Consider the following 16086-nt stretch of genomic DNA (forward strand, 5'->3'; position numbering starts at 1 on the left):
ATGAGTACTACTGTTCTGGACTCGCAACCAGAAACAAACCAAATGGTACCAACCGACAAACACCAAGACGCACGGACCGCCAATTGAAATTTAGGACCAGCCTTTATTCCTGGCCAGGGACTGACTGAGAGCCTCTACGCAGGGAAGGATCAGACCAGTCATGATCCAGGGACGAGAGTAGCTTTTAAACCCTAAAACAGCATCCTATTTGGCAAACATACGTCACATCTGTAACAATGAGGGGATTTTTTGTGGCAGGAACAGTACATTCCGAGAATCCGGGAGGGGTAGAGCATTTACGGGGAGAACAATACATTTTGGGAGTCCAGGAAGGGCAGGGCGTTTACAACCAGTTTACAACCATACATTCCAGAAATGGTAAACATGAAGATCTAACCCCACGGCAGGGGTGGGAACTGGGAATTAAACTAGAACCTTTGATGTCTGTGGTGGGGCTTTTACACTACAGATCAACATTTTGTTTTCAGATGCCAAAGTTAACTGAAAAATTGACTTACTTTTTATTAAATTGTGTAGAGCTGCTCAACTAGCTATGTTTTGATTTGTTTTATTCTTGCAGTTTGAGGTCTCTTTATTTTCCTCCAAGATAATGTTTTGGCATTCACCTTTTCTTAAACTGAAAACCACATAGCTTACTTCCTATGAAGTATAAAATGTAAAACCAAGAAATATAAGCAAGCAGTAAAACATCCTCTGAAATTAGACCATGATCTCAAATTCTCGCATTTTTCCTCAAGTATGGAAAATAGACTTCTCCACAGGAAAGCTAAAATATGTTAATATCTGAAAATTAAAGGTTTAATGTTATCAAAACACTATCCAAAGAGTAAATCAGGTTGTGTAAACATAATTAAATGAATTCCTTCTCTTAAATAAAAACTGCTGAACAGTTAAGAATAAGTCATCTAAACCAGGTGTGGTAGCACATGCCTGCAATCCCAGCACTTGAGAGGCTGAGGCAGGAGGATCATTGAGAGTTCGAGACCAGCCTGGGCTACAAAGTGAGCTCAAGATCAGCCTGAAGTGCACAGTGAGACCCTGTCTCAAAAAGACCAAAAAAAAAAAAGTCATTTTGCAGATATAGATCCTCCTGCCTTAGCCTCCCAAGTGCTGGGATTACAGCAGATACAGAATTTTTTTTCGTCTATACAATTTTTTTAAAAAGCTCAGTTACCAATTTTAAGGGCTACCAGCTACGATAACTTTGCTTTAATGGTGATTGTTTGTTTGTTTTCTTTTCCACATAATTATTTTATTGTGCTTTGCATGGCCAGGCAATTTTGCCACATTTGGGTAAAATGTTGAGCTGGTTGTAATTTAATAATCTATGAAAAGGGCCGGGCATGGTGATGCATCCCTTAATCCCAGCTCTCAGGAGGCTGGAGGAGTGCTGTGGTTCGAGGCCAGCTTGGGCTACCTAGTGAGTTTAAGGTGAACCTGAACTACACAGCAAGACCCTCCCCCAATCAAAAAATGAAAACTATGAAAAGGGTAAAAATTAGGACTGAATCATGGACCCATTTGAGAGACATTTCATATATTCATAATCTTGAAAGTCAGAATCCTACTGGGATGCCAGATTTATAGTAATTTCAATTTTAAATTTTTTGGAAAACCTATAAGTTAGCATTTGCAAATGCTTTTTAAGATCAAATATATTTGATCATTTATGTTTTTAATGTGTTATACTATAATTACAAATGTTATTGAGACTTTTAAAGTTAGCCTTGCATATAAAGGGAATTTTTAAAAAGAAAAATGGGGGTTGGGGATTTAGCTCAGCGGCAAAACGCCTGCCTGGCAAGTGCAAGGTCGTGAGTTCGATTCCTGGTACCAGAAGAAAAGACAAAAAAGAAAAGAAAAGAAAAAGAAAAATGGCAAGTCACACAATGGGTGAAAGTTTCTGCAAATCATATTTTTTTGTCTTTTTTTTTGGTATTGGGAGTCAAACTCAGGACCTTGCGCTTGCCATGCAGGCGCTTGTACCACTGGGCTATATCCCTGGCCCTGCAAATCATATCTGATGAAGGAGTTTCGTCTAAAATATAAAAATTGCTATTACAACTCAATAATTAAAGGACAAATAACTCAATTTTTTTTTTTTTTTTTTTTTTTTTGGTACCTGCACTTGCCAGGTAGGTGCTGTGCCACTGAGCTATATCCCTGGCCCCAAATAACTCAATTTTAAAGATAGTTAGGGCTTTGGATCCATCTCAGTGATAGAGTGTTCATGTGGAATACACAAAGATTCCTAGCAAAGAAAAAAAAAGGGGGGGAATAGGTCAGAAATACAGGCTTTATAGTTACTGAACCAGTATTTCATGTTATTGTTCAAAAATAATGACAACAAAAGATACACTAAATTCCAGTCTTCAAAATAAATTCCTTTCTAAATTAGGGTTCACATGAAAAATCTGTTTGTTTAGGGGTTTGTTTTTTTTTTGAGACAGGGTCTCCCAATGCAGTCTAGGCTGGTCTTCAACTCACTATATATCCTAGACTGGCCTTGAACTTGCAGCAATCCTCCTGCCTCAGCTTCCCAAGTGCTGGGATTACAGGCATACAAAAGTTATTTTTTAAAAGCCAGAAAAACTACAGTCTTTCTACAATATTAATAACCACTTTACTAGGGTCTCTTTCTGTTCAAAGTTATAGATACCGGGTAGCACTAGCCAAAGTGAATGAAAGTGAAAAGTTCAGAAGTATACTTAGCTTCAGATGTGGCCCAGACTATATAATTAGATCTATCTCCGTCTCGGTCTCAGTCTCTGTCTCTCTGTCTCTGTGTCTCTGTGTTTTTGTCTGTCTGTCTTTGTCTTTGTCTATCTCTGTCTCTGTCTCTCTCCCTTACCTCTCTCCATGAAGCTCTTAACATTTTAAAGCCAGTATCTAAAAACAAACTGTTCTATTTTTAACACAATAAAAATCATTAATAACCTTATTAATGGGTTGACAAAAGTAGTGTGCAACAAATATTACTGTAATTATTTTCAAATTCAGTATCTTCTTTTTAAGGCAATAGAATGAATATACAAATGGTGTCTATAATGTTTTATTATTTAGTGATATTTGTAAATTGTCATTTCTTAGGAATATATAAAAAGACACATCACCTGCAATTTTCTTGTATGATAAAGTGAGATGGCTCAAAAATCCAATTTCAGTTATACAAATACATCATCATTTTTCAATGTTTTATTGTGGATCCATTGGTTAGAACTTAGTCGCACTTGCAAAAAGATTTAAGGCTGTTATTTTGTCCATAATTTCATGTGCTCCTATCATAGTTAGCGCCCGAACCAGTTGGTTTGCTAAAGCAGCCGCGGTTAGCGATAAGTTTTCTGTTTTCCATTTAACAAATGCTTGGTAGGCCTTTTCATTTAATGAAATAGTGCTGAAAAAGTTAGAATGACAATTACAAATTAAGAACATTATTTTAAAATACTTAACTATTGTGTATCTAGGTTTTCAAACAGTTCACCAGAGTCTGAAGTTAACTAGTAAATGGAGAAGCTATAGCAAAGTGAGCGGATTCAGCATACAGAAAGTGAATGTTGGCTTTATCCTATCCCTGTTTCCTTATAAAAAGACAATAGGGGCTGGGGATTTAACTCAGCGGCAAAAGCGCCTGCCTGGCAAGCGCGAGGTCGTGAGTTCGGTTCCCGGTACCAGAGAAAAACCAAAAAAAAAAAAAAAAAAGACAACAATTCAATTCTCAAGATCTCAAAACTAGCACAAGGGCCAGGGATATAGCTCAGCGGCACAGCACCTGCCTAGCAAGCACGAAGTCATGAGTTCGATTCCTGATACCAAAGGAAAAAAAAAAACAAAAACTAGTACAATATTGTTATTCTCCTGCATGTAATAAACTAAAATGAGTGTTCTGCTGTAACATAGAATAATATGAATGTTTCAAAACCATAAAATATCAATATAAGATAGTCAGAATATGAGAATAAACTTTAGCAAATGTTGTCACTCACACATACCTCTTTGTAGGGACATCAAATTCTGGGTTGTTCAGGTTTAGTTTTTGACACAAAAATTCAAAATTTATTTCCGTGATATTGTTGGCAACTATCTTGAATATCTTCTCTAAGATTTTCTCTACATTTGAACATAAAAGAAAATTTAAGGTGTTTCTTTTGAAAAAGATACTCTATTTTGAGTTAATTACCTGTGCTTGTATCAAAAGTATATCTCGCCAGGCGTGGTGGCACATGCCTGAAATCCCAGCACTTGGGAGGCTGAGACAGGAGGATCATTGCGAGTTTGAGACCAGCCTAGGCTACAAAGTGAGCTCAAGACCAGCTTGAACTGCACAGCAAGACCCTGTCTCAAAAAGACAAAAAAAAAAAATCAAATGTATATATCAAGTTAAATTAAAAATGGCAATGCAGATCTAACCTATGAACCAAAATTTAAGCCATTATTTCCCTTTCTTCTAAACTCTGAAAAGTCCTACTACTTAAAATAGCTGTTTAAAAGGCTATTATAAGCAACTATTTTTTTTTTTTGAGACAGGGTCTCACTATGTAGTTCAGGCCTTGACCTCACTATGTAGCCCAGGCTGGCCTCGAACTCTCAGCATTCTCCTGCTTCAGCCTTCTGAGTACTGGGACCGAAGGCATGCGCCACCACGCCTGGCAGAGCAGTTTTAAAGTGACTTCCAAACATTCTTTAATTCTCTCAGGATTTAAAACAAATTTGATTTTCTCTTTCAATTCTGGCTCTTTTATATGCTTATACAATGAGTGGCAAAGGCATTTCCTAAGGAAAAGTCTAGGAGCCCAGGAAAACTTCCTTTCCAGAGGCTCAGGGAAACCAGTATCCATCTGGTCCAGCAGAGAGACAGTCGAAGAAAATGACCCGCTCTTTGAGGTATCAGAGACAGGCAGTGGAGAGCTCCAGGACAGAAGGCATGAAGACTCTTCAAGACTATCAGACAGATGGCCACAGTGGGCCAGAATCGAACAGGCATAAGTGGTAAGGATCTGTGGACTTCCTTCAGGGCAAACAAATTTTTGTTTGTTTGTTTGTTTTCCGGTACCAGGAATCGAACTCACGACGTCATGCTTGCCAGGCAGGCACTGTGCCACTGAGCTAAATCCCCAGCCCCAAGGCAAACAAATTTTTTAGAATAACTACCTCCTGGAAAACAGATTAGAAGTGAAAAAAATCCATGTACAAATTCTCTAAGTCTGTGGCCATAACCATCAAAAACCTAAGTGGAGGTCATTAAGGCCAATGGGTAGGAAGAAGCTCAACCCTCTAATTGATTTGGCTGTTTTCAAAGATTCAGTTCATATGGCCTTGTATTACATAATCTGAATTATCAAAATAAACCCCTAACAGTCACCCCAAGTGATGAATATTGTAAAGTCTATGCCAGGTTGAAAATCTCCAGTCAAAGCAAGCTATCTTTTCACTCACAGGTGACATCATTTTGTTTTGTTTTGGTTTTTTGTTTTTTGTTTTTTTCACGGTACCGGGGATCGAACTCACAACCTTCCGCCTGCCAGGCAGGCGCTGTGCCACTGAGCTACATCCCCAGCCCTGCCACAGGTGATTTCAGAAAGTTACTTTTAAGGTAATCTTTATGGTTTCTGTCTGGATGTACATGCTCAGAGGCGAAGGCTTGTGGGATCGGGTTATGGAGGTGCTGCCATTGGCCTGGTGTTGGAAGCTGGAGCCTGGTCCAAAAAGGCAGGTCGCTGGAGGAAGGACCTGGAAGGGTGCATCTCCCTCCCCAGCTCCTTCGCTCTCTGCTTCCTGACAGTCATGATATGAGCAGCTTTTCCTCCCCGTGTTCCTCTGCCACACTTTCTTCCTGAGGCAAAATCTCTCTTTTTTTGTGGGGCGGGGGGGGGGGGACCAGGAATTGAACTCAGGACCTTGCGCTTGCCAGGCAGGGGCTTATGCCACTGAGCTATATCCCTGGCCCTAAAATCTCTCCTTTAAATTGTGGTGGTTGGATGTTGTGTCTCATCAACAAGAAAGTGACTAGGACAATAGTTGATCACTCATCACCTACCATCTCTTTCATCCGCCCTCTGTAGATAGCAGGCAATAGTGTACAACTGTTTTCCTTCACAGATTTTCATTGGAGGTCTCAGCAAAGGGTTGTCATCAAAATTTATCTCCTTCAGTGAAACAAGATTGTGGATAGCGCTAGGCAGAGCTGTCAGATTATTCCCTAGTAGAAAAAGAAGTTATGATTGAATACTGTTCTGTAAAATAAAACCATGGAGACAAATAAAAGCGATGCATGGAGAATCAACTGTCTTGACAAACTACTGGAGGAACCTTAAAATGCTGACAGGTCTTGAGTTCCCACTGATTTACCTGCACTAGGAGTGAAAAGGAGTGTGTATAAAAGTAGCTGAGATTCATTTCCCTCCTGGGGTGGAGAAATGAGAGAAGAGATTGTCCTCTTAACAATACAGCAGAGCACTTTACAGAGTAGACTTCTTTCCAGCACTCAAGAGGCTGAGGCAGGAGGATTGCCATGAGTTTGAGGCCAGCCTGGGCTGCACGGTGAGTTTAAGGCCAGCCTGAACTATATAGCAAGACCCTGTCTCAGGCCAGGTTTATGTTTTATGTTAAGTAAAACTTACTACCTAAGACATTTTTAGATTTGCAGAGATTATAGTGAGTTTCTATGCACTCCTATTTCAGTTTTCCTGTTGCATTGTTATATTACTTCAGTCCAGTCTGAGAAGCCAACACTGGTACAGTACTATTCACTAAACCTTAGACCTTTTTGGATTTATTGGTTCTTCTGTCAATGTCCTTTCTTTGTTCCAGAATCCATGCTAGATACCACATTGCATATACTTATGTCTTCTTAGTCACCTCTGGTCTATGACAGTTTCTCAGTCTTTGTTTTTCATAACTGGACAGTTTTGAGGAGCACTGGTTCAGAATTTTGTAGAATGATCTGTAACTTGAAGTTGTCTGATATGTTTTCTCGTGATTAGCCTACGATTGTGGATTTCTTTTTTAAGAATAGCACAGATGTGTAACAGCCTCTTCACAGCATGTCAGGGATATCCCCCATCCACAGGACTTCACTCGGAGTGGCTAACGCAGTAAAGCCAGGTTTCTCTTTTTTTTTTTTTTTTTTTTTTTTTGCAGTACCAGGGATTGAACTCACAACCTTGCACTTGCCAGGCAGGCGCTTATGCCACTGAGCTATATCCCCAGCCCCAAGCCGGGTTTCTCTGATGTGTGTTGCCATGCTTTTCCTTTCTGTGCTCTGTTCTTTTGGAAGGAAGTCACTGAAGTCTTGACTTGACCCTCCTCAGCAGAGCAAAGCGATTAAGCTCCACCTCCCTTAAGGGACTTTCTTCCAGTGCCAACTTAATCTAATATAACCCTGGCATAAAAACGTAAAACTGCTAACAATTTGTGATCACTTAGAAGTTTGTCTGTATATTATTTCTATATTTCATAGTCATATTATTTAAATATATATTTAGGAACTTTTGGGGGTAAAGAATCGAGATCAGCGGGCTGGGCATGCAGCAGCAGATTATTTACCTAGCATCTGTAATGCCCTGGGTTCAATCACCAGCACCATAAAAAAATGTATAAAAAGTATAGAAACAAAGATTTGGGCTTTAGTATTATTCCTTGCTTCTGAGGGTGTGTATATATTGTAAATCTAGAATATTCTGGGCATGGTGGCACACGCCTGTAATCCCAGCACTCAGGAGGCTGAGGCAGGAGGATTGCCACGAGTTCAGGGCTTGCCTGGGCTGCACAGTGACTGTAAGGCCAGCCTGAAGTACATAGCAAGACTGCCTCAAAAAACCAAAATTAAAATAAACACTCCTATGTTTTTATTAGAATTGAGTTTAATGTGGAGATAAGTTTTTGAAGCACGGACATACTAACAATATTGAATCTTCCAATTTATGAACACTAAATAATTCCATTTATTTAGGTCTTGAATATTATGTTTACAGTTGTCAGCATGCTAATATTCCATATACTTTGTTAGATTTCTATCTAGTTCATGTTTTGGAGGCTGTTTTAAATAGTACTTAATTCAATTTAATAACTTACTACTAGCATGTAGAAGTATGGTTGATTTTATATATAAACCATACATATGGAAATCTTGCTAAACTACTTTTTGATGGATCCTTTGGGATTTTCTACCTTGACAATGTATCTCTATTGTCAAAGATCATTTTTTTTAACTTTCTTTTGTTTTCTTTTCTTTTTTTAGTACCAGGAATCAAACTCAAGACCTTGTGCTTGCCAGGCAGGCGCTTGTGTCACTGAGCTATATCCCTGGCCCTTCCAGTCCATATAATATTCATTACTTTTTCTTCCCTAGTTGCACTAATTAGGACCTGTTTTCTGTTTTTTGAGGTTTTTTTTTTAAAAGAGGGGAAAATAAAAATAAAAGAGTTTCAAAACAGGTGAGGAGAGTTACAATAACTAATAAAATGCATATTGCTGTCTCCATAGTAATTACTCGGAGTACAAGATACCGGCATGATATCGTGTCCAAACTATATTAGCACAAACATTTCTTTTCAATGAACAAAGAGAAACTAGCTGTATAACTATCTTAACTATCTTGTGCATAAATAGTTTCTATTAAAACTATTTTGAATAGTTTCTTCCCAATTCACAGTATCTATTGTACATTTTGGATCTTATTTACTCCTTCAGTTTTGCACACTAGTGAGACAGTACAATGTTTATACATATGAGTCTGATTTATTTCACTTATGAGTATTGTCTCAAGTTGCATCCATTTACCTATAAAACTCTCCAGTTTATCTTTCTTTACGGCTGAATAGCTCTCTATTATATTAAAAAAAAACACAACCTTTTTATCCATTTCTTGGTTGATGAGCATTTGAGTTGTTTACAAGATTTAGCTATTACAAATTTTGCTGCTATAAACCTGGGTGCACATATTTTGCTGTGGTATGATATTTTTAATTCTTCTGGGAAGATACCGAGAAGAGGAACAGCTTGGTCTAGTAGGACATCTAACCCTACTTTTTAAAGGAATTTCTGCAGTGGTTGCACCAGTCTACACACCCACGAACAGTGGAGAAGGGTTCCTTTTTTCCTACAGCCTCACCAGCATTTATTATGGTTGATGTTTTGTAGATAGTCATTCTTTCTGGGGTAAGATGGAATCTCAGTGTTTTAATTTGCATCTCTTGAATGACCCATGATGTCAAACATTTTTTTCATGTATTTATTTGTCATTTGTATTTCTTTATCTGAGAACTGTGTATTCATCTCAGATGCCCATTTTTGGATTGGGTCTTTGAATTTGGGGGGGTGATTTTTTTTCAATACTTTATATGCTCTAGATATAAGTTCTGGGGAGGCATGGTGGTGCACATCTGTAATCCCAGCACTTGGGAGGCTGAGGCAGGAGGATCACTGCAAGTCGGAAGCCAGTCTGGGCTACAAAGTGAGTTCAAGGCCAGCCTGCACTGCATAGTGAGACCCTGTCTCAAAAAGACAAAAAGAAGATATAAGTCCTTTGTCTGAAGAACAACTGGTTATAACTTTCCACACTCCAGTTGTCTCTTCACTTTGTTGGTGATTTCTTTTGTTGTGCAAAACTTTTTAGTATATTAGTTGTTGATTCTTTATAATATTTCCCTTGCAGTCTGGGTTTTTTTTTTTTTTCATGAAGTCTCTGCCTACACCTATGTCTTAGAGATTTCTATCTATTTTCTATTCCAGTAGATTTAGTGTTTCTGTTTTAATATTTAAACCTTTGGTTCATTTTGACTTTAGTTTAGTGGATGGCGATAGACCTGGGTCTAATTGTGTTCAGCATGTGGAAAGCCAGTTTTTCCAATACCATTTATTAAAAAGACTCCCTTCCAGTGAACATGTTTAGCTGCTTTGTCAAAGATAAGGTGGCTAGGGGCTGGGGATTTAGCTCAGTGGCACAGCACCTGCCCAGTAAGCACAAGGTCATGAATTTGATTCCCGGTACCAGAAGAAAAGAAAAAAAAGATAAAATGGCTGAGTGTGTTTGTGCTTGCATCTGTATCCTCTATTCTGTTCCACTGATCTTCAGGTCTTTTTTTTTTTTTTTCTCAATACCATGCTGATTTTATTTCTGTAGCTTTGTAGTATAATTTCAGGTCTGGGATTATGATGCCCGTTGATTTGTCTTTTTTGCCCAGAATTGCTTTTGCTATTCTAGGTCTCTTCTGGTTCTAAATGAATTTTAGGAATGTTTTCTCTAGATATGTGAGGTATGCTAATGGTATTTTGATAAGAATTGCATTAAATCTGTATAGCTGTTTTGAGAGTAGGGCAATATTCACTATTCCTATCCAAGAGCGAGGGATAATTTTCCATTTTCTGATATCCTTTTTCATCTCCTTTTTTATGGTACTGTAATTTTCACTGTACAGATTTTTACATCCTTTGTTAGATTGATTCCTAAGTATTTCACTTTTTTAGATGCTATTGTGAAGGGTGTGCTTTCCCTAATTTCTCTGAGTTTGTTGCTTGTGTAAAGAAGGCTATTGATTTTTGAGTGTTGACTATAAATCTTGCTACACTACTGAATTTGGATATTAAGTCTACAAGTTTTTTGGTGGAGTTTTTGGGGTCTTCTATGTAGAGTACCATATCATCTGCAAATAATAATGATTTAATGTCTTCCTTTCTTATCTTTATTCCTTTTATTTTTTTTCTCTTGTCTAATTGTTCTGGCTAATGTTTCCAGAACTATATTGAATAGGAGTGGTGATAATGGACATTCTTGTCTTGTTCCTGATTTTAGAGTGAAAGGTTTCTGTTTTTGTCCATTTAATATGATATTAGCTGTTGGTTTGTCATACATGGCTTTTATAAAGTTGAAGTAAAGACCATCTATTCTAATTTTCTATACGGTCTTTATCATGAATTGGGTGTTGGACTTTTTCAAATGCTTTTTCTGCATCTATTGAGATGATCATGTGATTTTCGTCTTTGGTTCTATTAATATGGTATATTACATTTGTGGATTTGCATATGTTGAACCATCTCTGCATCCCTGGGATGAATTCAACTTGGTAATGATGTATAATCTTCTTGATGATTTGATGCATTCTGTTTGCTAGTATCTTATTAAGGATTTTCGCATCTGTGTTCATTAGGGAGATTGGCCTATAGTTTTCTCTTTGGGTTGCATTCTTCTCTGGTTTTGGAATCAGGGTAACTCTTGCTTCCAGGAATGAGTTAGGGAGAACTACTTCCCTTTCAATTTCATTAATGAGTTTGAAAGAATTGGCATTAAATCTTCTCTAAATTTCTTGTAGAATTCAACTGTCAAATTCTTCATCCACATTTGGGAAATTTTCTGCCATGACGTTTGTGAACAGATTTTTAATGGCTTTTGCACTGTCTCCAGTTTTCTCACTGATTCCATTCAATCTTATACTGTTGTTCTTTGCTTCATCCTGTAGCAGCTGGATTGATTTTTTTGTGGATTCTTGCTATTTTTAAAATCTTTCTTTTCCTAGTCACTAGTCACATTCCTGTCTTCTAGATCTACTATTCTGTCCTTGTCTTCATTCAATCTGCTGTGTACACTTTAAATGGAGTTTTTAATCTCCTGCATTTGTTTGGATCTGTTCCATTCATTCCACTTCTTGTCTATGTTTGGTATTCATGATTTCCATAATTTTCCTGAGCTCATCTATTTGTTTATCTATGTCTGCTTTAATGTCTTTCCTTTTGATAGTTATTTCTTTTTGCACCTTAGAGATAATTTTTTCTATGACCTCTTCCATTTGTTTTTTCACTTCTGCTGCTATCATTTCAGAGAGTTCCATTTATTGGCTTCTGATTTCCACTATCTCTTTTGCTCTGGACTTGTCCTTGGTGGGCTGGGCATTTGGGATTGCATTTTGCTTCTTCAGCTTATCATTTTCTATTTTACTTTGTTTTCTGTGATGATGCTTGTAGATTTCTTATATTAGATAACCTTATCACTGGTGTTGAGGCTTTCCTAGGAGGTGTCTGCCCCTCCAGATGTCTTCTAGGTATAGGTGGTTCTTGGTCTTTATGTCTATCCAGAGAACCTACCTTCCCAACACATTAAGACTGGGGAGTTGCTATCTATTTGACTTAGAGCCCATTCCTTTGGTATGGAACTATAATGATGGTTATGATCCCTTATAATGACAGCATTGTCATACTGGGGGAATTGTTCATAGCATGTATGACATCCTGGTTAAAGTAGTTCACTTGGCAATAACAATAGACTCAAGTACAGCCTGGCTACTGACAAACTGTGTTTAACTATTAGCCTGATATCTATAACCACAGGAGGAAGGTTTACAGAAATGTAATATAATCCAACTTATACCAGAAAATTGTATGCAGTGATTTTCCACTAAGTAGAGTGATTTTACCCTCTTGTGTGGGGAGGGGGGGTTCAAGAGCATGGGGGTAGGTTGGAGAGATTAATGAAGTTAAATATAGGAGGAGCAAAGTCGCAGGGCACAGGATGATCATCTAGGTTTTGGATAATTGCCCGCCAGCTTCTATTCCTTATGACTTTGTCCCCAAGCACAACACTGGTTCTCCTAACTTACCACCTGTTGGCTCATATAGTGACTGTTTCATGAGACGTTTCCATGCCTCTAGTTCCACCTGTCCAGCATGTGTGCCTTAGCCAGGGTAGTAACCTTTTCTTTGAAATGCATATTTTATCATATCATGTTTGCTTTTTATGTATCGAGTGAGAAGTTCATAGGGCTTCTCCTTAGCCTATTGATATGATAGGTTATGACTTACTCTGCAAAGTTGACTCAGACTTGCACACCCAGTATAAATCCTACTTCATGATATAATTTTTTACATTGATGGATTTGATTTGCTTTCATTTTCTTAAAGCACTTTGCATCCATGTTCATGCAGGATACTTATGACAGAAATGTCTGTGTTTCATTATACTATCCTGATAATGCTGGCCTCAACTTTATAAAAGATAATTTTCTAAATTAACATTGTTTCTTCCTTAAATACTTGGTAGAATTTGCCAGTGAAAGCATCTGGACCTGTAGGTGTGTGTAAAAAGTCTTAACTATAAATTCAGTTACTTGAATAGATGAAACACTATCTATTAGCCACCACCATTGATGCCAACCTATAATTCTAGTCCTTGTGTAGACCTCTCATACCAGGGTCAGTCAGTATAGCCAGTAGAATAGAGCACGGGGGATGTTACTTCACTTTCAAGATTGTCTTTAAAGATACTGTTTCCCTATCTTGAGTAAATCTTGTGTCCCTCATTCTCCCAGTTTCCGTGTTGTAATAGGCTCATAAGTCAGAGAACTAATGCCTGCTGCCAGCAGTCTTGTGAGAAAGCTTGGAAACAACTCCACTAGTCCCAGCGAAGCCTGACTATAGCCCCAGTTGGAAGGTTGAGTGAAATCTCATAAAAGACCCTTAACTATAACAAGTCAGCTCAACTACTCCTAGATTCCTGATCCTCATTAATTTAAGAAGGTAAAGTTTGTGGAAATGTGACACACAACCATAGTAACTAATGTAATAGCTAGTGGGCAGAAGTACTAAGCTGTGATACGAAGATAGTTTTAGTGACAATATAAGTGTCTGGGTCAATGACAACAATAACAAACATCAACATTCTTTGGAGAAAACCTTTGCAAAGTGACTCAAAATGTAGATAAAATGTGGCACAATCCCAAGAGAAAAGAAGACTTAGTTGTTCCTAACATGAGTTTTTTGAAGCAACTAATATAATATCCTCAAGAATGTAAAGAAAGGGCTGAGGATATAGCTCAGTAGTGCAGCACCTGTCTGGCAAGCACAAGGTCCTGAGTTCAATTCCTGGTACCAAAAAAAAAATAAGAATGTAAAGAAAGATAGGTCATAATACATGAAAACTGCCATGCCTGGTGGCACATGCCTGTAATCCCAGCACTCGGGAGGCTGAGGCAGGAGGATCGTTGCAAGTTCGAGACCAGCCTGGGCTGCACAGTGAGTTCAAAGCCAGTCTAAACTGCAGAATGAGACCCTGTCTCAAAAAAAAAAAAAGACCAAAAAATAAATATATAAATAAACCCACATAGGGGCTGGGGATTTTGCTCAGCAGCACAGCACCTGCCTGACAAGCTCAAGGTCGTGAATTTGATTCTTGGTACTGGAAAAAAAAACGAAAAAACAAACAAACAAACAAAATAAACCCACATAAATCCAAAATAGGAACTCTTAGTAGTTGCAAAAGAGTTATCTGATAAAGGACTATTATCCAAAAATATACAAAGAACACTTAAAACTTAACAACAAAAAACAACTTTAAAAATCATAACCAAAAAAAATAGACCAAAGATTTCAACAAACACCTCACCAAAGTAGTATAGATGGCAAACAAGCAGATGAAAACATGCTGTACATCTACATTATGCAACTTAAAGCAACAACAGAAAATACATTCACCTTACCCAGCTGAATTAGATCTTGTATGCCCCTCTCCCTCCCTCCTCCTCCCCTCCCCTTGCTCTCTCCTTCCCCTTCCCCCTCTCCCTCTACCTCTCCCTTTCTCTTTGAGACAGGGTCTCACTATGCAGTGAAGGCTGGCCTTGGACTCACTGTGTAGCCCTGGCTGGCCTGGAACTCACAGTGATCCTCCTGCCTCAGCCTTCTGAGTGATGGGGCTACAGTACGCCTGGCCAAATTCTCATTTTCTGTATCTAGGACCGCTTTTTCTCTCTAATGGGCACTTAATACATTGTGTTGACGGTTAGTCATTCCGTATCTTGTCAGCAAAATTTGCAACTCAGACATTTTATTATGGTTGACACTTACCGCTCAAATTTAGTTGCTGGAGCTCTTTCAAAGTTAACAAAGATGGTGGAAGGTAACTTATTTGATTGTTACATGCATAGAAACTAACCAAACTTCTCAGTTCCCCTATATTCCTTGGAATCTCTCTGATTGCATTATTTGAGATATCAAGTTTTTTAAGTTGAGTCATATTAGACAGCTCTTCTGGAAGTCTTGTTAACTGTTACAAAGAATAAACAATTATGCTTTATAAATCCATAAATATTTATATCACTAAAACTTTATTTAAAATCAAATAAAGGAGGGAGTTTTGTTTTTGTTTTGTCTTAGAAAGGATATATTTTCATTCTCTCACGGATTCTTTATAACTCCTAATTGCTGAAATCCCAAGATACTATGTGGCACTGAGGTACTTCCCCAGTCTGACCAATGACTCAACCCTGTAGCTTGCTAATCTGCTTTCTTTACTCTCCGCACACTCAGTGTTCATTGTCTCCTTTTCCTTTCTCCTCCTCTTAAATTTGACCCTCTTTGCTTTTTTTTCCTCCCTGAAGTATTCTCCAACATTTCTGTTCCAAGTTTGATGTATATCTGTATTCCCATTCTCAATCAATCAACTTCGTCACTTACCCACAGCTTGTGAATTTTCCTTGCGTTCTTGTGTATGTGTCTACAAGCACAATGAATTCTGGGTAAGGACTCAGTAAATTAAGTCACATAGCTGAGCAACCTGGCCTCAAAAATTCCTAGTACAGGACCAGGGACATAGCTCAGCGGCACAAGTGCCTGCCTGGCAAGTGCAGGGTCCTGAGTTCGATTCCTCGTACCAGAAAAACCAAACCAAACAAAACAAAACAAAACTTCCTAGTACAAAGTGTTGCAAAGTAACAGTAATTATGAAAACACTGTTAAAGTGAAGAAGCAACTATGGATAAGAGAACATAAGGATATTTTGAGTGGCTTTTGTCTTATGAGCGAACTAAAGAATTTTGAATAAGTAGGCTGCTCAGAAATAACTAAACAACGAGGAACATACTGGATGTTGTGTTGTGTTCTTCCAGGTATGAAAGTAGCATAAGAGATGCTCTCTAACTTCAAGAGTACAGTTTGGTCTAGGGAACAAAACGCAGACATATGAAACAATCCAGCACTAGATAATCCAATGGCAAAATAAAGAGTACAAGTAATAACAGTTGTATAAGTATTTATAGAAAGTACATCCCTGTTATGGCTTGTATCTAGATGCCCCCCCCCCCAAAG

At 38.1% G+C, this 16086-nt stretch overlaps 1 protein-coding gene across 2 annotated transcripts in view; it reads right to left on the reverse strand.

Moving 5' to 3' along the window:
- Window positions 1–3200: 3200 nt before the first annotated feature.
- The window catches only part of Lrrd1 (leucine-rich repeats and death domain containing 1), a 34462-nt gene continuing 21576 nt past the window's right edge, over window positions 3201–16086 (reverse strand). For both annotated transcript variants that reach the window (XM_013515909.1, XM_013515910.1), the window contains 3 exons: window positions 6056–6217; window positions 4011–4128; window positions 3201–3415 (listed from right to left, as the gene is read on the reverse strand). In XM_013515909.1, coding sequence (XP_013371363.1) covers window positions 3235–3415; window positions 4011–4128; window positions 6056–6217 — 461 coding nt within the window. In that variant the 3' untranslated portion in view covers window positions 3201–3234. The remainder of the gene's footprint in view (window positions 3416–4010; window positions 4129–6055; window positions 6218–16086) is intronic.

Source organism: Chinchilla lanigera, unplaced genomic scaffold (genome assembly GCF_000276665.1).
Source record: "Chinchilla lanigera isolate Chin_1 unplaced genomic scaffold, ChiLan1.0 scaffold00031, whole genome shotgun sequence".
NCBI classification, from domain to species: domain Eukaryota; kingdom Metazoa; phylum Chordata; class Mammalia; order Rodentia; family Chinchillidae; genus Chinchilla; species Chinchilla lanigera.